The following is a 24,545-nucleotide window of genomic DNA, read 5'->3' as shown; positions in this document are numbered from 1 at the left end:
ATTAGTTAAAAATATGTAGAAACAATATTTTTAACCACGACGTGCGATGCACGACACGGCCAAAAAAAGGAGTATGAAACCCGACGTGCAATGCACGACACGGCAAAAAAAATATTTAGTTAAATATATGTAGAAACAATAAGGAAAAAAGTATGCATAACCACGTACCAAGTAATGAAAAAAAATTCAAAAGAAAGAGTTTTCTAATTACTTTTTTTGGAAAAAAAAATATGCACGATACGGCGGAAAAAATGTATATGAAACAAAATTTCGTAATTAATTTTTGTGTAAAAAAAAATATATGCACGACACGGCCAAAAAAAGTATATGATACAAAATTTCGTAATTAACTTTTGTGTAAAAATAAATAAAAATATGCATGACACGGCAAAAAAAAAAGTATATGATACGCAAAAAATGTTATTTAAAAAATATGTAGAAAAAATAAGTAAAAAAGTAGCTAAAAATAAATAAATAAAGTATCATATACTTTTTCTAAAAATATATGCTTTTTTATATTTTTCTAAAAATATTTTCTAATGCTTTTTAACAAATGAGGGGGGTAGGATTGAAATTATGTCGGTTTAATGGGTGCCTTTGTTAAAAAGCATAAAGGAGGAGGTAGGATTGAAAATATGTGGGTTGAATGGGTGCTATTGTTAAAAAGCATAAAGCAGGGGGTAGGATTGAAAATATGTGGGTTGAATGGGTGCCTTTGTTTGAAAAAGTAAAAAAAAGTGAGGTGTAAAGTCTATAGATTTTTCAAAAAAATTCAAAAAAACTTAGGTTTTTCCATCCAGCTTATTATAGTAGAATGGTGAGAGAGGAAGAATGTGGGTGTGGTGTGCTTTTCTTGTGCAACTGAGAGATAGAATGAGAGTTAGATTATTCTCTGGTCGAACTTGCTGAATGGGTAAGCTTGGGCACCCAACAAGTATAAGGACCTTGGAAACTTGATGACATCACCGCGAAATACAGGATTTGGTTCGTGTCATTGGCCCTAAAATACAGCATATGAGAAGGTCGGCCAATGAAATGGCTGATCGACTTGCAAAGAATGGGGTTGTTCTGCCTTCTGTGGCGGTGGTGCTTAATACCCATCACGTACTAGAGCTGCGATAATTGAAGCCGAAAAGCTGACCAACGTGCCAGCTGAGGAGTGATAAAAAGAACCTTTCTTTCTCACAGAAAGAGGACAGGAAGAGAGAGAGCTTGGTCAAGCCAGTAGGGGGAAGAACTACGTTGAAAAAGAGAAGAGGCTATTGAGAGATAGTGGTGTCTACTCTGGTTTTGATTCTTGACAAAATGCTATGTGTGTATCAACTGTTCCTTAACATTTCCAAATCAAGATATGAGCTAGCTCATTGCCAGGCCTAAGTACATTTTCGCATTCTAAAGGGGTTTGAAGGCTGGCTTTTGCTGAGCTCTTGGTACTTGTAGAATTGAAAAGAGAAGACTGGATTCCAATGAAATGATATGAAGATGAATTCTGAATTGGGAATTTTATTTTTTTGAGAAATGGTACGAAATTTTATTCATAAGAATTGATTACAGTGACTAATGGGACATCTGACAAGATGTCCCCTCCTAGGGCATACAATTTTCCTCTACCCTTGTTAAAACATAGGACCCATCTTTTTGATAGCCATCCACTCATCAAGTCTCCCCCTCGGCAAATATCATATACTTTTTCTGGCATTGCACCAGTTGTCATTTACCCTCTTCAGGTATTTGCATCCGGTGGATTTTTTTCCCTCTCCTTCCTTTGCTAGGCAATCCGCCTCTTCATTTGCAGATCATAGCGTGTAACTGAAATCCGGGTTTAATTTCCGGCATATGCTCTTGATTTCTGAGATTGTGCTCGAATTATGAGTTGGGTATTGTTAATTGAAAAGCTTGCAAAGGATTTTCTTTTTCTTTCTGTTTTTTGTTCTTTGGATTGAAGTTGAAGGTCTGTTTCTTTGATATCTTCTACCAGTAATCCATGCAAGAACACGACCCTTGCCGAAAAAAATGAAACCGGTTATTATCTCGAATTATGATTTCCCTTCCATAGATCTCCGAGACCAACTTTGCGAACGAATGGCAATCGGCGCATATTCGGAGATTCTTAATCACGCGGATCGGCACTCCACGACCTGTTCCGATGAGCCCAAATGCCATCGCCAGTTTCTCACTATGTCGATTGAGCAAATGGTTCTTTTCTTCCTCATTGACATCCAGCAAAACATTAGCTAAATCAGGCACATGACCCACATCCTTAAGTTTGGCACCAATTTCATCTAGCATTCTAACTATCTGGGCCATTTGCGGGTGTGACTCATCGCCCGAAGTGAACTCATGGATCATTCCATTCACCACAATTGAGCTGGATCCTGGAAGTTTAGACACCCCTTTGTCCTTTAGATTGAGCCTCACCCTTGCTACATCAGCCCATTTTCCAGCAAAGGCAAAGACATTAGAAAGAAGCACCTCTATTCCTGTTCTCTCAGGCGCCAATTCCCTGACCCTCTCTGCAGCATAATCAGCTAGTTTGACATTGTCATGCATCCTACAAGCGCCTAACAGAGCACCCCAGACTATGTCATTAGGCTCCATGGGCATGCTCTCAATGAGCATCTTTGCTTCGTCTAACAAGCCTGCACGGCCGAGTAAATCAACCATGCATCCATGATGGACAATCTGTGGAGAGATACCATAGTCACCGCTCATCGACTGAAAAATCCGCCGACCTTCTTCAACTAATCCGCCATGGCTACAAGCAGTCAAAAGTCCCACAAACACCACACCATCGGGTTTCACACCTTCCTCGATCATCTCAAAGAAAAGTTCTATCGCCAGTTTTCCATTTCCTTCCATGGCCATCGCTCCGATAGCCGTTGTCCAAGCAGAAACATCTCTTATCGGCATTCCTCGAAAAACTTCCATTGAACTTTTGGTATCGCCACACCTAGCATACATATCAACCAGAGCCGTGCCGAGTCGAATGTCACATGGGATTTTGTTCTTATCAATGTAGGTATGGACCCATTTCGCAAGATCGAGAGCACCCAAATACCCACACGCCGAAGCAACACTCACCATCGTCACCCTATCGGCCTTAACGTTCAATCTCTGCATTGCTCGGAAATGTTTGATTGCTTCCTCAAACAAACTGTCCTGCACCAAAGCACCTATCATAGTGTTCCAAGACACAAGATCCTTCTCCGGCATTGTATCGAAAACCTTCCAACCAGAATCCAAATCACCGTTTCTAACAAAGCCAGCAATCACTGCATTCCATGAGACCACACTCTTCTTCAGCATCAAGTCGAAAACTTGTTGGCCGAGGTCTGGTTCACCACATTTCATGTACATGTCAATAATTGAATTGCTCACAGCATCCCAACTCTCCAATCCATTCCTTAAAACATAACCGTGGCATTGCCTTCCAGACACCAACGTGCCCAATTGAGCGCAGGCCGAGATTGCAGAGATCATCGTAACTCTATCCGGACGCACACCAGAGCGCAACATTTGATTAAAAACATCGAGTGCCTCCTTAACCAGACCATGGCGTGCATAATTTGATACCATGGTGTTCCATAAAACCAGAGTTCTCTCATTACATTCATCAAAAAGTCGCTTTGCCCTCTCCGTTGCCCCGCACTTCATGTACATATCTACGAGCGCATTCACCAAGACCGGATTAAGCCCAATACCGAATTCACCAATATAAGCAGAGACCCTCTCACCCTGATCAAGATCCTGCAACTTAGCACAAGCAGATATAACACACGCCATCGTAACTGAATTGGGTCTGATTCCATTGATTCCATCATTCATCTTTAGATTCTCAAACAAAGAAACAGCCTCTTCAGGACAATCCCCATGACTGTAACCACAGATCAAGCTTGTCCAAGACACGACATTCCTAACACGCATTTTGTCAAACACCAGCCGTGCATAATCCATCTTCCCGAATTCAGAGTAAAAATGAATCAAACAATTGAGTATGAAAACATCAGTCTCAAAACCCATCTTCATCAGAGATCCATGGACTTGGATTCCCTCCTGAAAAGCTACAATCTTTGCACAGGCACTGATAACAAAAGGGAATGTGAATCGATCGGGTGCGACCCCTCTCATCATCATTTGAAGATATAGCAAGAGGGCTTTTTCTCCAATACCTGTTGGAAGTATAAATGATCAAATCACACTAACTCTTAACAGCTAAAGCATTTAGTGTAATGGGTTGTTTCACATACCAGCAGAAGAGTAGCCTCTGATAATAGAATTCCACATGAAAACATTGGTCTCCCTTTCTTCCAAGAGCTCAAAGGCCTTTCTTGCGTAATTCAAACTCTCCAAAGTGGCTATTTCTGCACAGGCAGCAATCAGTTTGCTTACATTTGGGGGTAATTTTGTAAGTCCAGTCTTCATCATCTGCCCATGTATTTGCTTCAATTCTTGCATGTTTCTACAAATTTTCAATGAACCAATTGAGGAATTGTCCTTAATTTTGAATGGACGCTCATTTTCGGTGTTGACGGCATCAAAGGAAGGAGATATAGATAAATGAAGAAGGGTTGCAGCCATTGCTGTGTTCGCAAAAAACTCTACATTTCCTACTAAAATAGCCCTAAGTTCACGTAAAACAGGTGGAACTTAAAATCCCATCTTGCCTGTCTTTCCCTCTCCTCTCGCTCGCCTGATTTTTGTCATTGTTGGCAATTGGGAGAAAGAAAAACAGAGAACGGGGAGAGAGAGAGAGAGAGAGAGAGAGAGCGGTTCCCTAAACCCCGAACTTCAGGTGGAGAGTTTGGAAATTTTATATGTTGTATCTAGTTTTGAACTCAAAATCAATTCTCAAAATCTAAAATTAATTTGGCCTAAATGCAATTTTGAATCAGTAATCACTTCTGGACTGAAAATTGAGATCTTATGTGAAGTCTAGAATTTAACCAAAAAAGAATACGGGCCCACTTCTTAGGAAGATCCAAACCATTTCATTTGTTGGGCCATAACGTAAAAAAGACGATAATCTCCATAGGATGATCCTAACCCAAGGATTTGTAGAGGTAAAGGATATAAAAAGCCTCTATAAATCGGATGGTTAGGATCAGCCTACGGAGATGATCCATGGAGTACTAATCGTATTCACATTGTGGCCCAACAAATGAATGGTTTGGATCATCCAATGAAGTGGGCCCCACTGTAATTTTGGATTCATATGGCTGTTGAATTCACTTGGGCCCAACCACATGATGAATTTGGATCTTTCATTCCACGGACCCCCAACTTTTTCCATGAAAATTTCTAATCTATGAATCACAAATATTGGAGAAATGCTCACCGATGGTTGATCTTACCTCATCGGTGTCCAATGACACAACCATTGTAAAAACTTTTTAGAAAATGTATGAAGCTTTGACAGCTCCTTATTATATAAGAGACAAATTGAGTGAGTACAACTGTACTGCTGATATCAGTACCCTTTCTAACTTATGAAGAGAAGACAGCATAAGAAAGAGGAAGTGCTGTAACTCGAGAGAGGATTAGGGTTTGGAGAAATGTAGCTCAACATCTACCTAATTTTGTCACTTCTCAAGAGTTATTGGGCTCCACATCTACCTAATTTCAAACTGAAGTTTGCCTTCTTCTAATGCAAGGCTTTCCTATGATTGCAAATAATTTAATCCTATTTGTGCTTGGCTTCTCATCACCAATGAGAGGGTGGCAACGTTTCGGTTTCGGTTCAGTTTGACCCCCAAACCGAAATTTGAATCGGTTTGGTTCTACTGAACCGAAACCGAACTGAAATTTCAATCGGTTTAGTTTAACCAAACCGAAACCAATTTTCGGTTCGGTTTCGGCTCAGTTTCGGTTTAGTTCTGCCAATTTTGCCACCCCTTACTCATAATCATTGGAAATCAGGGGAGATTTTCCAGTCCAAAATATCTATGATTCTAGTTTGGGTTCTATTTATTAATGGTCGCATATTATCCTCATGCCATAATTCCAAATTTCCGACACTGATTTTCCATATTTAAACTGTAATGCACTAGCATCTTTTTTTTTTAATTTGTTGCATATGAATCCATCCTTTAACAAAGAAGATCCAAAGTTTACATCTTTTATAGAGACACATTTTGTGTGCCCAACAAATAATACAAAACAGGTTCATTTTCTAACTTAATCCATGGAACAACTTTAAAGGGCGGCCCATATTTAGCTAACCTATCTGCTAGATCAATGGCGCCCCTAGGGAATATGAACAATATTGCAGTTTATTGGGATTGTTTTGATAATACCACCATTCTTTATTGAGAGAGAGAGGGAGATCCACACTCCATCGTTTTGATAATACCACCATTCTTTATTCTATATTACATTGATTGGTAGTTGACAAACTTTGGAAATTATTACAACCTTTAACAGTCCATTAGAAAAGGGTGAACATAAGTGGAGAAGTAGCTTCATGAGTTGGTTTTGATTTTCGATAGCAACAATCTTGCTATCATAATCATCAGAACAAGGAAAAAAATATTCAAAAGACATGACTTGATTTCATATGCAAATTGAGAATTCATGAAATTCCACATGACCATTTTCTTACCATCACACAAGTTCGGATCATTCAGTTGAAATAAGAAGGTTCAATTTGATTAAGAAAGTTTTCACTAAACCGGAGCCCCGAATACCTCTACTCATCCTGCACGAAGTATACAAGGTATTATCATGCTTCAGACATTTATGCATAGATACAGATAGATACACATATATAACAGATTACATCGCATAATACTAGGAGGTGCAACTCGGGCTGGGTTGGGTCGGGTTGAGGCCAACCTTAGCCCAACCCGAGATTGCATTCCCTCAAACCGAGTCTCGGGTCAAGGATGGTCAACCCTAACCCAACCCGCCTCTAAATCTCAAACCTAACCCGACCCGTCTAACCTGTTTTTTCCAAATTGGGTTGGGTTGGGTTCGGGCTAGCCTAGGGCAAAAACAAAAACAAAAAGACCATAACCCGGAGATTTTTAAAACCATGATAAACTTCGAGGACGAAAGTCAGGTTTGGGTTGGGCCGGGTTGCCAAAGTGCTAGACCCCAACCCAACCCAAAATTAAATCGAGTTGGCTTTCCCCAGCCCAATCTGAGGAAATGCCAATCCAACCCAAGCCGAAAACGAGTTGAACCTGTCGGGTTCAGGTTGAGCCTGGCCCAAGTTGCACCCCTAATAATACTGCACAGACACATGCGCGCACAGAGGCACAAAAAAGTTAAAATAAAAAAGAAGGAAAAAAACATGAGTTAATTACAAGCGCTAATGATGTAAATACTACACTGACAAACACAGGTTTCTTAGAGCCAATACAAGAGGGGGAAGCACAAATGGGAGCAGCCTATTTGATGATCCAAACCATCATCTAAACTGTGTAAATACTACACAGTTTAGATTTGTAAGATGAGCAGACTTTTGAGGCACGACCAATCCATGGTGGAGTCAGCACATGAACAGTTTGGGTCATCAATTTCGTAATGACCCTCCCATTGTTAAAAGTAATAAAAAATCATCCTTCAAATGCTACAGAGAAACAACATATCAATTTGTCTAAATAATTTTTTGCCCTCATTCAATGTTTTTGATAGCCGACCCCAACTAGTTTGGGACAAAGGCTTTGTTGAGTTGAGTTGAGTATTCAATGTTTTTTATAAGAGTTGGACAATTTATAAAAAAATGGTTGATATGTCAATGGAAAAGCTCATTGTCAAAAAAGTGTTTCTACAGAGGTTGGGTCGAAGCACCTACTGATTCTAAAATAAGTATCATTGTCTAACACCCGCCAAAAAGTTGCTGCCCTTTTGGAAATAGGTAAACAGTAAATGAATGCCTCCTTAAGAAACCTGGGTACTGCAAGTCATGCAAGCATCACAGCCACACAGACATGCTTAAATAGAGAGATAGTCCTATATAGTATATACTCAAACAGATGCTCTCTCACATTGACATGCATAACATACATACACATAAATACAGTCTCATAGGGACTCTCATAGGGACACATGCAGCATATACCCAAGTTAAAAAATATGAGACATTCATAGAAATTTGGGATTACATAATACTGTGCAGTGATACCCCCATAGAACAGATGATATAATATGAAGTAAAAAATATCAAGACATAGGCTCACCTTAACGCAGAAAAGAACACTGGAGTCAAGAATCTGCTGGCCAGCAGAGACTTGAAGGCCATGTACATACCCAGGACGTGGTGCTTTTACAACATGCTGGGAAACAATAAAGGAAGCCATGAAAAACCTTCTGAATGGTTATAATCATTGTTTTAAATTTCAGCCGAATTTCGGTTGGGTCCAAAATCTGAAAATTTCGGATTTCGGCCAAAATTTGGTCATTTTGACGGCAATTGTAAAAATTTCAGCCAAAATGACCGAAATTTAAATCCATGGTAATAATACACACTTTGAAAGAAAGTCATATTTATATAGACCTCCATTTTCATAGCTTCTAAGACCAAGACAGGCTGCCCTTCCTCTACCATTGATCCATCCTTCACCAAAACCTTAACCACTAAACCAGCCATTGGTGCTACAACACTTCCTCGAGGATGGGATGCTATCTCAAAACTTGGCTTGTGGTCAGGCCCATCATCGCTAGACTGCTCAACCCATGTTGTTTGTCTAAAATGATGGTGATGCTTACCATGCCAGATATGTATGTGTTTGTCACGTTCCTGCAAACATAAATTAGATAATCGAAAATGAAAGTTTCAGACACTCTTCTTTGGTGTAAAGCACGAAAGGTCCTAAAGGCAACTCTTAATTCGATCAATGTAATTAAGCATGTAGAAGGAACACTCCTCCTCGGTGATGGTTGGTTATTAAATATCCAGAAATACAGCAAATCATGTACTCGTATTATTTGAAGAATTTCCCATCTGCATAAGCAAATGGCCTGAAAAATAGCCAATTCGGCTGATTTATATACTTTAAGCAGTATAGCACTAGCCTGTGACAAGTTTCTGTATATATCCCCCCAAAAAAACAAAAGAATCATGTATTGCTTATAGCACTATAAAAAAAAACTTCCACTCACTGGAAAAAGCAAAATACACATGATTTAATGAAATTTATCACAAGTGGAACCTGAGTGGCGTCAATCTTCAATTCTGGACTGTCCCAATCCAACGATCTTGGTTTTGGTAGGCAGCAAAGGGGGAAAGCTTTTTTTTTTTTTTTTTTTGGTGTGTGCGCACGCGTGCGCGTGTTTATTTGAAAATCAAAGAAAGCTACGTGCTATGGTTGACAGAAAGTAATTCATAGTTGAAAGTTAATGTTTCCTCTCCTAAGAAGGGATCTATTTAGCTCCCATAAAACTCTCAAGACAATTGCATACAGATTGCTGTGGTCACTATTTGGACATGAGTATATTCTGAGTAATATTCAGTATTTACTCACAAATTGTAGTCTAGATTTTAAGTAACAGAATACGGTTTGTATCAGAATTGACCGAGTAGCAACACTTTTCTGATATATATATATATATATATATATATATATATATATATATATATATATATATAAGTCTGAAAGTCAGTTGGAAAAGGTTGACGATATGTATGCCTTCAATGTGTTGTCTCAAGTGGCAACTATTACAATTCAGGAGTAAAATTTTACACTTCATGCAGCAGAGATAGCTAATATATATATGCATATAGCAATTTCACCATAAAGGGCTTCTAAGTTCATGTGAATTATCTATCATTGAGGGAGTTAATATATATTCAAGTTCTATATATGACATGATTTTTGAAAAAAAAACATAAATTAACATAAATGGACTCCAACGTTCTTCAAAACATTCTCAGAAGCTGGTTCAAAAACAGAAATGTATGTTCAAAAGAAGTTTTTCACCTTAGAATAAAGTGCCAAACTAACAGCCATGCTTAATCCATCAGCTTCAACTCTGAAGTCAAGGCGTCCTAAATGCACAACTTTAACTTCCAACTCGGGGGAACCGCTATCTCCAATCTGGAAACATAAAATCCAATAGCATGAGAAAATAGATGAATAGACAATAGATACGTGAAAATTATGAGACTAACACTGGAAGCAAGGTGAAACCATGAAAGAATAAAGAAAAAATAATTAATGGATAGATATGCGAAGAAAATTATAATAGAAGCATTCACACTATACATATATAAGTACAGCAACGAGCAATTGATAACCAATCTCTGGGTATTTTGAAAGAAAAAACTGAAAATTTAGATGTAGGGCCAAAGAATAAAAAACATATAGCACAGCAGGTATTCAGGACTAAACAAGACCGTGCACATGTGATGATAACACAGAATTATATTGGTTGTATAAATAGTCAGTAATTTTCATTTAACAAAATGAGTCGACTGATCTACCATTATTGGTTGATAGATTCACTTGGTCAAACAATCAATTGCCTTCTTGCAAGTAGAATTGATCGATTTTGTGTCAAAAGATTGGGAGTAATATTTTACCAATTTTGTGTCAAAAGATTGGGAGTAATATTTTACCAAGACCAACCTCCAACCATCACCATCTTCTACTAGAACTGGAAAAATTGGAATGGGAATATGTTTTCATTCAAATGGGATTTAGCTTGGTTAGAAAGGCAAGACTATCAAGAGAGTTAAGATGTGGTATAGGAAATCTCAGGTTGTAGGTCAAAAGGATTTCTAACTCTGTGAAAAACTCAACAATATGAAAATGAAAATGAAGGAATGGAAAAAATCTTTTGAGGAAAATCAAAAAGAGAGATTGAGACCCATATATATTTTTGAGGAAGAGGGAGTTCTTGAAGAGGATCTTGCTATTGAAAGAGGAAACCTTATGAATTTTAAAGAGAGCTTTATGGTCACAAGAAGGTGATAAAAACACTGACTGTTGTTTTCCATAGAATGGCCAATGCTAGAAAGAGAATTAATTCCATCAACTCCATCCAACATAACGAAAGAGTACTAGAGGAAAAGGAGGAGATTAAGCTAATCATCACACATTATATTAAAAAGCTCTATGCGAGGGGAAAACATTGGAGATTGTTAAAGTATAAAAGATAAATAACGCCTTTCTCCGACAGCTTAAGCTTTTCTGTAGGCCTGACCACAACTCTCGCTGCACCGTTCTCCGGCGGACGACCGATCTAGCCGTCCGCCCGGCTTTGCATCTATGTTTTTCTTAAGCGCATTTGCTTTGATTTAGCTGTTGCTTTGGTTCATCTAGCACACTGCAAATCTCAACCCACTCATGAAAGCATATGTTTTTATGCTTGTCCTGTGATCTAAATTAGATCCAACACACTCTTGAAAGGTGTACTTCACCTGGTATTCCTTGTATTCCTCGCCAGCAGAGTGTCTCTCGACGAGTTCAGACATGGATGCAGTTTGCAGAAGAAAATTAACATTACAGACGGCCGTGATCTTGTTGATGCTGGACACAACAAAGACGGCAAAGATCTCGCCATAGTCTGTGCCTTCATCGCAAGAGCAAATGTTGTTTTCTCAAGACCATGGCTGCTGGTCATCGTTGGAAGGGGTAAAAAGATGAAAATGGAATTAGGGAACAGAGCTTTGGGGGAGAAGCTACGCCAAATCCTCACCCTCTATCTTTGATACCTACACCCAAATCTCTTGTCCATAAATTGATATGGGCACCTATTGCTTTTTCTTCCAAAAGTGTCTTCTTTTGCCTTTGCCCATCTGATCTTAAAACCCTAAATTTGATATTTGCGCCCCATCCAAATTTTGATAACACACCCCACATTTGTTACATGCTTACTCTTTTCACTCCATATCCAAAGTTTGAATGTTTCTTATTTTTGTTGCCATCATTATTCTCAATTGCTAATGTTGCACTCCATTTTTCCATTTTTTTCTCAATTTCTCTACTTATATCTTCAATCTTTTCTTATCTTTTGTTTATTTCAGTTGAGGTACCTCTTCGAGGTGCATGCCAGGAATAAATCGCTCTACTCAGTTGAGGAGCCTCGATTCTTTGAGGTTCGTGCCTGAGAGAGCCAAATTTCATGAGGATCGGTACTTGCCGACCCATGTGTCTGGTCCATCGAGGCCCATTCTCGCCTATCGAGGCATCCTTTTTTGCCCATCGAGGCTTTGGTCCGGTGTGACCCATTTCCAAAAGGTTCGGTATTCAAAACTAGCCTAAAGACTCGCCCATTCCGGCTAGAGTCCAATCCAGTTCTTTGAAACTCTTCGTGGCTCATCTTTCATGTGACACATTCTTCAACAACAGGCGGCAATTCAGCTTCAGCAATATCAACAACAGGTGGACATCAATCGTAACAAGAAAAAAAAATTACATTTCCTTTTAGGGATATCTATTGTAATCAAGTGTATATTGATTTTCAATCCATATACGTTTGAGGGGGCATGTTAGAGTGTGAGAGATCTAACCGTTGGATTGTTGGATCATCTTGATAGATTTGGCAAGTCTGCTAGATGAGGTAAGTAGGATAGGTTAGGATTCTAATCTAGATTAGTGTGATTTGATTCTATGTTTAACTTCATCTTTCCATGTTTATCTTCATGTTTCCATGTTTATCACCAAGTGCTCTATATAAGCAGTGATTAGGGCTGAATGTAATCATCGAAGATTAATGGAAATCTCATTCCTTTTCCTGGTATCAGAGCAAAGGTCTCGAGTTCAAACTTCCCGGATAGCAAAAATCCACATGCGATGGTCGGCCCAAAGTGGGACCACATGTGCCACGTGTTTGCCAAGTGGGCCACACGTGCGGGGGAGTGTTAAAGTATAAAAGATAAATAACGCCTTTCTCCGACAGCTTAAGCTTTTGGAGAAGTTGGTTAGTTAACAGAGACCAAGAGTGAAAGGATTACTATTCAAATCTCTCCCTTCACATTAGATGGAATGATTAGAAAGAAGCTTCAAAGAAGAAGAAATCAATGTGGCAGTCTTCTCCATGAAAACAGATAAAGCTTCGGGCCCAGAGGTCAAATCCAGAGTTTGGGGAGGAGAATTATAACATGTCAAATATTGAAAAAAAATCTCACCACAAAACTTACAAGGTATTCTTTAATAAGGGTGAATTCAATAGCAAGGTTTCAGGCGACTGCCTTTTGGAGGATGGCTATACCAACATAGATCGTGTCTAGACCTTGGAGTTGTGCTTTGTGGGAGAGGGTAGGGCCGGACATTGATGAGCTTGAAGAAGGTATGCGTCATGCCAAGCCCTTAGTGCAAGTAATGGCAAGAGAGAGAAGCCATGGCACGTGTGAGCACGCACGCACGCACGCGCATATATATCGGTGTGTGTACATTATTGTACCATAGGTTTGGATTGAATCCATGACCTCGTGGTTGCAATGAAAGCACCTTTTAACTAATAAACGGTCAAGCCTTAACATAATATAAATTATATTATGTGGCCCTAAAAATCTAATATTATATTAGAATATGAAAAATTGCAGAATGTGCCAAGATTCTGCAACAACCATTAAAATTTAGAAATTATTAAGATTATAATAGATATTGTCGAATACATGTACAATTGTTAGTTTTTCATTTTAAAATTTTGGATTAGTATAACTTTGGGCATGGTGTCATACACATGGCAGTAAACCGTATGCATCGACCATAAGCACAAAACCCATTTTCAAGCAACCAAGTAACATAGTCAAATCAAATGTACTCAAGATGTTGTAAGTTGTAGGGTCATAAAAGATCATGACACGATGCATCCACTTGAGCAAGGGAGTCGTGGCATGGCATCATTTCGTGATCAGACACACTTCTCGTTCACCCCTAGACTATATTCCACCTGGAGAAGCCAAAATGTAGACCACCACTAATTCATAAAATTATAGTTTTATCATGTATAAGAGGTTCTTCCACGTAAAAAACCACTACCATTTTCTAGTTTATCAATGTCATAACATTCTCCACTTAGAAGATAGTAAAAAAAAAACATTTTTCACTTAGATATATGAATCTAATACCTCAACTAAATAGTTTCCATTGGATTGATAAGTAATAGCAAGTCTCATAAGCATTGGATCGGTGCCATCAGACTCACTCTCCCACTCCAATTCCATGGTGTGTCTTGCAAAGTGATGAACTCGAAATGGTGGATGACCATACCATAATGAGAGTAAGTTGCCCTCCCCTGTTCATATAGACAGGTCAGAAAATTAGAAGAAAGACATGAGCAACCCTAATGGACAACTAAGCCAAATTACCAGCAAAGTGTTCCATTGAAGCAATCTGCTCTTTCTTGCAAACACAGGCGGCTACCAAAGTTGCACCTAGTCTAGCAGCAATGTATGCCTCCTTTCTTATTGCATCAGTTGAATCAACAAAAAGATCATCTTTAAAATGCTCAATAAAATGTGTCTCCACTTCGCCACTTTCAAAGGCGCTATGATTAGCAAGCCTCTGGAGAAAACTAATGTTGGTTGGCAAACCCGCAACCTGTCAAGGCATGGCATAGCATTTGAAATTCAGATTATTAAAAAAATCCAAGATGTAGTGGTAACCATGGTTTCAAATTTTAGCCGAAATCCGAAATTTCGGATTTTGGCAGGGATCAAAACCGAAATTTTAAAAATTTCAACAGAAATTACCAAAATTTCCTCCGAAACCGAAACCAAAATTTCAAACCTTGGTGATAACATTTTCAACATTACAATTTATGAAAGACAAAACGCTAGGTGTACCTGAAATTTTAATAAGGAATCCTTCAGTTTAACTAATGCTGCACTGCGATTTTTTCCCCATACTACAAGCTTAGCTATCATTGGATCATAATGCATACTAACATTGTCTCCCTCTTTTACTCCTGTCTCAACTCTCACTGCCCAATCACATACATCCAAAAGTACCAACCTATCAGACAGGGTATGTCAAAGAAAGTAAGCAGACTGCATGAAAAGAATAAGAAGCTTTTTTTTTATGACATAAGGTATCCCCACTCCAATTTTTAGGGCGAGACTATTTTAAAAAAATAAGAAAATAAGAAGCTTTTGCTAGTTGAATGTGGTATATCACCTGTTGGTGATTCTGGAACAGGACAGTAATGATGGAGAACTCCAGCAGCTGGAAGGAATCCCCTCGGAACATTTTCAGCATATATCCGAGCTTCAAAGGCATGTCCTATCATTACCATTGGAAGAAAAAAAGTAAATACATTGAAAGTACACTGTACCACTCCTATATTACCTACAAACGGATATGGGTATCCAATAAAGGGATCACCTATGGGGACACCCTTAACTCCAAAATTTTATAATATGAATATGGAAAGTATTCGATATGAATTTGTAGCATACAAGTAAGGATCCCTTAAACTTAGTATGGGGATACATTTTCTACTCCAAATCCTTCTTCTCATGGACTCCATGAGAGGGATTTTTCTGTCACTTTTGGCAGATAAGTAGAAGTAAAATCTAAGACATCTACATTAGCAATTTAATTTGCAACCTCCAAAGCAATTTAAACCTCAAAAGTGTCAAACCCTTTTAACCATAAGCACCCCAGAAAATATCCATGGAATAGCAAAGTAAATCGATAATCGCATCCCACAAAAAACGAAGAAAAAAGTCTGAGAAAGAAGGATGTCATGCAGAAATAGTTCAACTGAGATCAGCTAATAAATCACATCTTATCTCACTATTTTCATTTTGGCTATAAATATACCTGATAAAGGCACCTGTGACTGAGTCAAGGGAAGAGGTTCTCCATTTGCTACACGGATTTGCCACTCCACAAGATCTTGGCCAACAATCATCTCAGTTACAGGATGTTCAACCTAAAAATATTTTTTACTCTTAATCAGGAACTAATATATAGATCTTTTGCAAGTGCAAAACCAGAACATGGAAATATAGTAAGAGTAACCCATTTCTTTGAAAGACTCGGAAATCAGAACAACACTAATTTCACCAAAACAGAGCTTCCTATTCAATCTTACCATATGTCACATAAAATCACCAAAACAGAGCTTCCTATTCAATCTAACCATATATCACATAAAATCACCAAGACGTGTACCATCAGAAAAGAAATAAACTAAGCAAGGAAATAAGCTCAGCACCTGAAGACGAGTATTCATCTCCATGAAGTAAAATTGGCCAGACAATGTGTCGACTATAAATTCCACAGTACCGGCGTTGTGATAAGCAACTGCCTTCTCAAATAGTCAACATCAAACAGAGGTTTCAAAATCAATCAAAATGCAGTCAGAAGGAATTAAAGCTGTCCAAATAAATTGTCAAAATGGAAACAAAGAAGGGCCAATGTAACATAATAGCAACTAAAGAACATTGGAATAGTGAAATGACAAAATATAACAAAACTTGGTTGCACACAGAAGATAAGAACAGCCATTACATATGGAAATCTACAATAGAACAAAGCATTCAATTAAGCTTCTTCCATGGTGACAATGAACCACAAGTTTTAAATCCTATTTTTAAAAACTCAACCAAATGTAATAGAGTGCTCTACTGTATGACTTACAAAATAAGAATAAGCCTTCAGACGTAATAGAGTGCTATTACATTCATATTCCACATTCTCATAATATTTCCTGAGATTTTAAAAAGGAAGAATAAAAAAAATTAAAGCATAACCAATTAACCATTCTGTTGTTCTATTAATGCTGTACTTAAAAGTAAAAACATCTGCTTTAGTATAACACAATATAGAGTATAGTTGACTTTGGGCTTGATTTTTATTTAGGGATTGGGCTCCTTTTAAGTTAAGGCTCTATTTTCACTTCTTTGCTTGGCCTTGGAGGACTTCTTCCAAATGAATCTGAAAAAAAGAAGCAAAGAAATGGTAGTACTGAAAAATTATTCGTAGATGATTGAGAACTGTGACTACTTGGTTGATTTGCTAAATGGTCACCAAGGAATGCTTGCAAACTACCAAAAAAAAAGGAAGCAGGTCTGGCAATGCTTAGAGATCATGAAAATACTGAAATCATAAGATATACCAAACGGTTATAAATATAATGAATATAAGGAGAACCAACTCAAAGCACATACCTTGGCCGCGGACACAGCAGCTTCACCCAAGTGGGAGCGGAACTCATTAATAACATTCGGCTGCATTAATGAAGATATTTTAACAATATTTCACAAAAAGAAAATGTAAAGCAGAAAAAGGAAATGCAAGCTTTACTGCTGGAGCTTCTTCAATTATCTTCTGATGTCTTCTTTGCACACTACAGTCCCTCTCATACAAATGTAAAACATTGCCATGTTTGTCTCCAAATACCTAGAGAATCGAACATGTCAAAGAGGTAGTCAATAAATCGCAATGGAAAATAACAAATAAGTATTCCCTACAAGCTGCCATAGTTGTGAGTTTGACACTTTGATCCAAAAACTTTATTCAGGAGAAAAGAAAAGACCTAGATGACTTGGTTGGTATCCAGGAATTATTTGATTGAGTATGATGTTATCTGAAAAACCACCGATATCAAGATTGTTGACCTCGAGTGACAACTCGGAAACTCGATGTAAGAATACCAAAAACAGAGGAACTGCTAAGACATTCAAAGCTTTCATATGAAGCACAATCAATTTGCATCAAATGAAGGTTGCACAAGTTCTTTTGGTTAATGTGAGAAGTAGGAGCCATTAAAAAAAATGTGAGAAGTAATGCTTTTAACCAGTGTTTAAAACGCGGATACGGGTCAAAATGCCGAAGAAAATCATAGTCGACTCGGCAGGACGCGATCGAGTACTCGGTTGACACGGCCAAGTACTCGGTTGACGCGGTCATAAATCGAGAGAGTCAAAGGATTTTTTTTATTATTATTATTGACTTTGTAGGGCAAAGCACAGAACGCGGCCAAGGCAAAAGCGGCCAGGGTAAAATGGAGTCGAATTGGGGGAGTCCACGATGACGCAGGGGAGTTTTGAAACTATGCTTTTAACAAACCCAACATCCTTCAAAGCACAAAACATGGGTAAGGGTACAGCCTTTACAAATTAATCATCGCCATATGTTTCGATAACGAGTCAGTTTTGACTCAAATTCCTACTTCAGAAACTTGAATGGATCAATCACAAGAGAAAGGCTCAGCTCACATATATGGGATTAACTTAACCCGTGATATGATTATGACGATTCCACAAGGTAGGCCGTACAGCCCATCAAGGAAGAGAGTAGAGAATGGGATCACTGCCAGTAAATCTAGATGTGTCATGCAAGTCGAACCCAGCTGAACAAATATGAAATAAGAGTACGTCTGCCCTAACAATCATCTCTAGGATGTGATCCCAACGATCAACCTTGGGTCTGACACGGCAAAAGGGTGCACAATCAGCGTTGTTGATCTTGTGGGCTGACACAGCTGAGAAGCAAAATTAAGTTCTGATATCAAGTTGATTCAGCTAGGAAGCTAAATTCTCACACAGAAATCAGCAGGAGGACAGATCTCTGCACCTCTGATAATTTTGGTGCTGACTTGGTGGAAAACTCAATGAAAAAACACCTCTGATAAAAAATTTAACGGCTCACTCCTTTCTTTGTCAATATATAGGTCCATACCAATGTTCATATTCAACATAATCCTGGAGGCCACCAAGATTGACCAACAGAATTATGGCTTTATAGAGTTTCATGTACATGGAAGCAAACAACAATGCAACTTTAATCATCACTAGTTAACTGCAAAAAGAATTTTACCTGGACCTCTATATGCCTTGGTCGAGTAATATATTTCTCTAGTAAGACAGTGTTTACACCAAAAGAAGCAGCAGCCTCACGTTGCGCTCCCAAAACTGATTCAACAAACTCACTGGGTCCATGGACAATCCTCATTCCCTGTAAATATAAAATATGCAGATAAATAACAATGGTGCAATTCTCCCTAAGCAACATCTATGCGCCAAGCAAGGACACATGGGTGTAGGATATGCATATGTAGACTGAGTTGGTTCTTGGTGATCCACCAATGACTATTGCACAGTTGGTCAAAGTAATCTAGTCACATGGAAAAGAAACAAGTTGCAGTTGTGTGATCTAGTGTTAAGGCTGAATACAGAGCCATAGCTCATGTGACTTGTGAGTTTATGTGGGGCCAAATACTCCTAAGAGAGGTGGGAATGAGCCAAATTCTCCTAAGAAAGGTGGGAATAGAGATTCACTCCTATGAATTTGTATTGAGAGAATCAACCAGCTATTTATTTTACTTCCAATCCTGTGTTCCATGAATGAACCAAACATATAGAGGTTGATTGTCATTTTGAGGGAGAAAATGGTAGCCAAGATCATCATTGTTCCGTACATAAGGTCATAGGATAAGCTTGCCAATATCCTCCCAAAAATTGTTTCTCATAGCCAACTTCAAGACAATGTTTGCAAGCTGGACGTGCTCAGTATTTATGAACCAGCTTGGGGAGTGGTGATGAGAAATATGTTACATAGTTGCTTTCTATGCTTCTTTTTGTGTTAATGTATTTTTCCAATTAAGGGTTTTCTCTCCCCTCTCTAATATTCCCAAGAAATCTATGAGTACAACCAAAAACAATACTAGAGTGAAACAAAGAAGCCTCACATTAATGATCCAGGTTCGTATGCAAGTTATGAATCGAGAATTGCCAACTTAAACAACCAATGAACCAGATGCATATTGTGAGTGATTTATCGTGGAAATTACTAAAAAAACATGTGTAAGTGTGTACTAGTCAGTCTTGGTGAGTAAACACCTATATACATAAAAACTAATATGTATATAATTGATACCATAAGCTTGGATTTGAGTTTTGTGGCACCATATCCCGCCAATTCCCTGTCAAAACTGGCAACATAACTGTAACCGATTCCCATAGACCAGAAAAATATACCAATTTGTCTATGGAGGTGCTGATTTCAATAAAATTGTAATGAGGACAAGTACAGGAAATTCAATTGCCTTTGCCTTTCTGAAAAAAAAAAAAAATCATCGATTGAACCATATTGACTAGGATAACAAAAATGAGAAAAAATGGAAAATACTTAGAGGATAATCACTTTTAGATTAGCGGGATTATTCATGTAGCGTGGGGTCACAACTAGATAAATGTAAAAAAACATTGACGAGGTAAGCTTACTAGATCAATTGGAAAATTCATACCTTTCCTCCACCACCATGGGTGGGCTTTATTAAGATAGGATATCCAATTTTCTCAGCTTCTAACTTTAGAAAGTCAATATTTTGTTCAATGCCATGATATCCAGGAACAAGTGGTACCCCTGCTGCTCCCATTATCCGCTTTGATGCACTAGTAAACACGTGAAGCATCAAAAAAATAAATACAATTTGTTAAACAAAAAAGGAACGGAGAAATAGCTCATAAAGTCTTACATAAATACATGTGTAATGCTTTGATGCATTAGTGGACACATGAAGCATAAAAAATGCAATTTTCTAAACAAACAAGAAAGGAGAAATAGCTCATAAGTCTTGCATAAATGCATACATATATACACACATATATGTGTCTGCGTGTCTGCATGGATGTACTAATGTATTCATTCAAGGGAGGGAGGGAGAGAGAGAGAGAGAGAGAGAGAGAGAGAGAGAGAGAGAGAGAGAGATGTCAGCACATAAGGAAACAAAATCGCAGCAGGTTAGAAGGAACTCAAACAAGATAAGGTACATTTAGGGGGAAAAGACAAGGTAAACTACAACTTTTACCTCTTATCACCCATATCTCGGATTGCGGATGATGGTGGCCCAACGAATATAAGCCCCTCAGCTTCACAAAGTTGAGCAAATTCAGCACTTTCTGACAGAAAACCATAGCCTGGGTGGATAGCCTACATGTCACGAAAAGATACTCACACTGAAAATGTTCATCCTTCCAAATGACTATTTGATCTTACAAAAGCTACCAAGGCTTGTCTGAGTTAAACACTAACAAAGACGAAATAGGCAGACATAATGTAATAAATACAAAATTATCCCTGAAATTACTTTTGGCTCAAGTTTGTTTCTCGAGTAGAACTAACTGATTATGGAACCCCTTTACTGATTTTGCATATAGTTACGTAGTTCTTTAGTACCCATAGGTATGGATTTGTGGTTCATGGTTCACTACACGTATAGTACCCAATACAATGGAGTAGGCTTAGCCATATGTTGTCTGTGGGGCTTTGTTCAATAAATTCAGTTAACTTTGATTAAGCAATAATGATTGTAACTTATTCATTTGTTATTCATATTTTGCAATCCAGTGGTGAGCATTTCATGGGGCAGATGCTTCTAACCTGAGGAAGATAGGCATAAGAGAGTTATCTCATGTGGTGTCTTCTTGTAGTTGTTAGAGGAATTAAATCACTTTCAGGCCGAGGAAGATACCCTTCAGAGTATTATATGCACGCAATAATTTTGTTATACGTAGATATGTAGTAGTCACAGGAGATAAATTTAAAGAGGCTACAAGGCTTAGAGACGAAATTGTAATCTAGTTCATGATGAAGAACATGCCCCCTTAAGTTAGAAGTGGAGAAAAAGAATGAATGGATATTTGCTTCCCAAAATCAATATATACCCCAGAAGAGGAAGCCAGCAACAACTCCAGTGAAATAAAAAAATCAAGCTAAGGGCGAATCAAAGAAGGGAACTAAAAGATGTATGGGGCAGATTACTTAAATATCATTAAGTCAGGCATAGCACCAAGAAGATTTATTTGGAAATCACTAAAAGGTTTCTTCCGTACCTTGATTCATATAATTATGTTTCTTTAGTACATAAAACATACATATGATTATGAAATATTATACAAGAAGAAGTGAACACATAATTTCTAGTAGATTTTTTAATGCAAATTGTGTTTGGTCATTGGTGATCCAATGACCCGACAATCTACTTCCACTTATGTACACTTATGTGTTTTGTACCAGATTAGTGGCCATATCATGTAGTAGGAAGCAAGGTGTCACTGTCGAGCACAAAATTCGAGTAAAAAGTCAACTCTTTTTGTCAAGGTTGCACATGGTTAAGACTTACTGGTGATTTTTTTCAACAAATTGATTATTTGGTGGAGATCAAATGTGGGAATCAAAGTGTTATCAAATTGGCAACAAATATGGGTTTTCACGCAAGTACAGAACAAATTGAAACTCAAAATCACTTTGAGAGAAGATTCTTGAAGAAGAAATCAAGTTGGTTGGGATAGACACTCGAGATCAAGTGGAAAACCTTGACCAAAGCATTACCAAAAGCTAAGTATGAAGCCCTCATACTACAATTGAGTGTGATACCTCAAGTTAGCACCAAGGGGAGTGTTGAAATATTGTACTAACTTGAATAGAATTCCTCTCTGGTTTATTTAATCGGTTTTCTCCATTGTGTGTTCTCTTTTTCTTGCTATTTTGGTGTGGGTCTTTGCCTTTCAATGATCTTGGGCGCGTTGTCTGCGGTAACTAGCTGCATAACAACAGGGATTTATATCTCTCAACAAAATGAGCCCCAGAAAAATAAAAAATAAATAAAAGATAAAAAAATAACATAACATATAACAAACAATGAGGGACTGTTTGGTTGAGCGGCAGACTCAGAGTGTAGTGGAATAAGTAGTCAATAGGGAGGAGACGAGCATTGGATTTGCCTAAAAATTACCTCGAAGAATGGTGGTAAGTAGTGTCTGGTTGTGTGGCATATACTCGGAGAGTAGGGGAATAAGTTGGGGGTGTCGTTACTGATATATATATATATATGTGTGTGTGTGTGTGTGTGTGTGTGTGTGTGTGTGTGTGTGTGGAATAAGATTTTGCACTCAAGCGCACCAAAAAAATGGTGCACTTAAGACGTTATAACGCCTCCCATTGGTTCGTGTATGTGGGACCCAAACATTTAAACCAATGGGAGGCGTTATAACGCCTCAAGCGCACCAATTTTTGGTGCGCTTGAGCGCACAATCACTTCTCTCTCTCTCTCTCTCTCTCTCTCTCTCTCTCTCTCTCTCTCTCTCTCTCTCTCTATATATATATATATATATATATATATATATAGAGAGAGAGAGAGAGAGAGAGAGAGATTCCTAGGAAATTTCAAAGAAAATTCGATACTTTTTTTGTAAAGTTGGCTTGAAAGTTTTAAGTACGGGACAAGAATAACACCTCAGCAGACATGAAATGTTTACCCGGGATGTATCCTGGGGGGGTCTTCGCGGAGTTCAATATTATATTAGCAACCAAATGGGGAATGGCATCCCAAATCCAAACAAAATCGCGACGGCTGCCGGGATAATGTGCAATAATTGCATGTGACACAGAAGAAAAGGGGATTAGAGCAAAGAAGCAAAGACACCATTAAACCTGTGCCCCCGTGCGGATTGCAGCTTGAAGAATTACGGAAGCAATATTTTGATAATTGGCACTACAATGTTTTGATAAAAGGCTACTGATATTGACAGTACAATGTTTTGATAATTCCACTAACTCATCTCGTCTTTTGTTATTTAAACAGCTGTCAGAGGTTATTACAGTTCCCAGAACCGTCTGTGAAGCCAAAGAAAAAAGAAAAAACAAGCTGACCTTGTGCAATTATCAAAACATTGTAGTGCCAATATCAGCAACCTAAATAAAAGATTAAAAAAGGGAGATGATAAATTTGCACCTCCCCTGTAGGACTATTCGCACCACTAACGTGATTTGACGTCCAAAAGGTCAAAAAGGAAGGTAAAGTGAATAGGCTTGAACGCTTTTTGACGTCAGAGGGGTGCGAATTTATCATCACCCGAAAAATAACAGAACATATAACAACACTAATTGAATCTATACGTAAGAAAAGGGAATTAGGGCAAAGAAGCAGTGAGAAAATGAAACCTGAGCCCCCGTACGAATTGCAGCTTGAAGAATCGCAGACGAATTGAGATAACTGGATCGAGCGGGAGGGGGACCGATTCGAACAGCTTCATCAGCGGATTTCACATGAAGGCTGTCTTTATCGGCATCACTATAAACGGCCACAGTTCGAATCCCTAACCGCTTTGAAGTTTTCATGATCCTGCAAGCGATTTCTCCTCGATTCGCTATCAGGATCTTCTCTATGCAGTTCATCTGATTCGTCTTTGTCTCGTAGGTAGATGCAGAGAAGGATTTTTGGTGGAGGAGATGGGTTTTATTTGGCCATTTGTTTAGAGGAGCGAGTTTTCTACGGATTATCGACGCCATTAACGGCATTTTGAGAGGTTTCTTTCTGAGAGGAGAAGGACAGGCGGGGTTGTTTTTAATAAATAAAATGCAAAGTGTGAGGATAAGATTGGAATTCTGATTTGAGATAAGCACGTGGTCTGGCGCTGACGTGGATTGCAAAACTTAGATCCGTTTTGATGTACGAAATGTAGAAGTAAAAGGAAAGTACGTAAAAACAAAACACTAATCCGTTTGGATGGAGATAGGGTGCAACTCGGGTCGGGTTGGGTTGGGTCGGGTTGAGGCCAACCCAACCTAACCCGACCCGAAAACTTCAATCCCCAACCCTAGTCCAACCCAACCCGAGTTTCAACCCGGCTTGGCTAACCCAAC

At 38.4% G+C, this 24,545-nt stretch overlaps 2 protein-coding genes across 2 annotated transcripts; both read right to left on the bottom strand.

Moving 5' to 3' along the window:
- Window positions 1-1,485: 1,485 nt before the first annotated feature.
- Window positions 1,486-4,792, bottom strand: LOC143880541 (LOW protein: PPR containing-like protein). Its single transcript, XM_077383552.1, has 2 exons — window positions 4,248-4,792; window positions 1,486-4,169 (listed from the first exon to the last, which is right to left on the bottom strand). Exons 1-2 carry the CDS (start codon window positions 4,576-4,578, stop codon window positions 1,972-1,974), a joined length of 2,529 nt encoding a protein of 842 aa, XP_077239667.1. The 5' UTR covers window positions 4,579-4,792; the 3' UTR covers window positions 1,486-1,971.
- A 1,525-nt stretch (window positions 4,793-6,317) lies between these two features.
- Window positions 6,318-24,253, bottom strand: MCCA (methylcrotonyl-CoA carboxylase alpha chain). The gene is made up of 16 exons (XM_077383555.1): window positions 23,844-24,253; window positions 20,710-20,831; window positions 20,146-20,293; window positions 18,717-18,854; window positions 17,202-17,297; window positions 17,066-17,125; window positions 16,111-16,203; window positions 15,714-15,825; window positions 15,066-15,170; window positions 14,735-14,871; window positions 14,258-14,489; window positions 14,018-14,184; window positions 9,921-10,037; window positions 8,498-8,740; window positions 8,181-8,276; window positions 6,318-6,694 (listed from the first exon to the last, which is right to left on the bottom strand). The coding sequence occupies exons 1-16, from the start codon at window positions 24,198-24,200 to the stop codon at window positions 6,686-6,688; spliced, it is 2,232 nt and encodes a 743-aa protein (XP_077239670.1). The 5' UTR covers window positions 24,201-24,253; the 3' UTR covers window positions 6,318-6,685.
- Window positions 24,254-24,545: the final 292 nt, after the last annotated feature.

This window comes from Tasmannia lanceolata, unplaced genomic scaffold (genome assembly GCF_043159265.1).
Source record: "Tasmannia lanceolata isolate RefF3 unplaced genomic scaffold, GAP_Taslan_0.1 ptg000002l, whole genome shotgun sequence".
Lineage (NCBI taxonomy): Eukaryota > Viridiplantae > Streptophyta > Magnoliopsida > Canellales > Winteraceae > Tasmannia > Tasmannia lanceolata.
The sequence above is the reverse complement of the archived record's forward strand: the minus strand, read 5'-3'. Positions and strand labels throughout refer to the sequence as shown.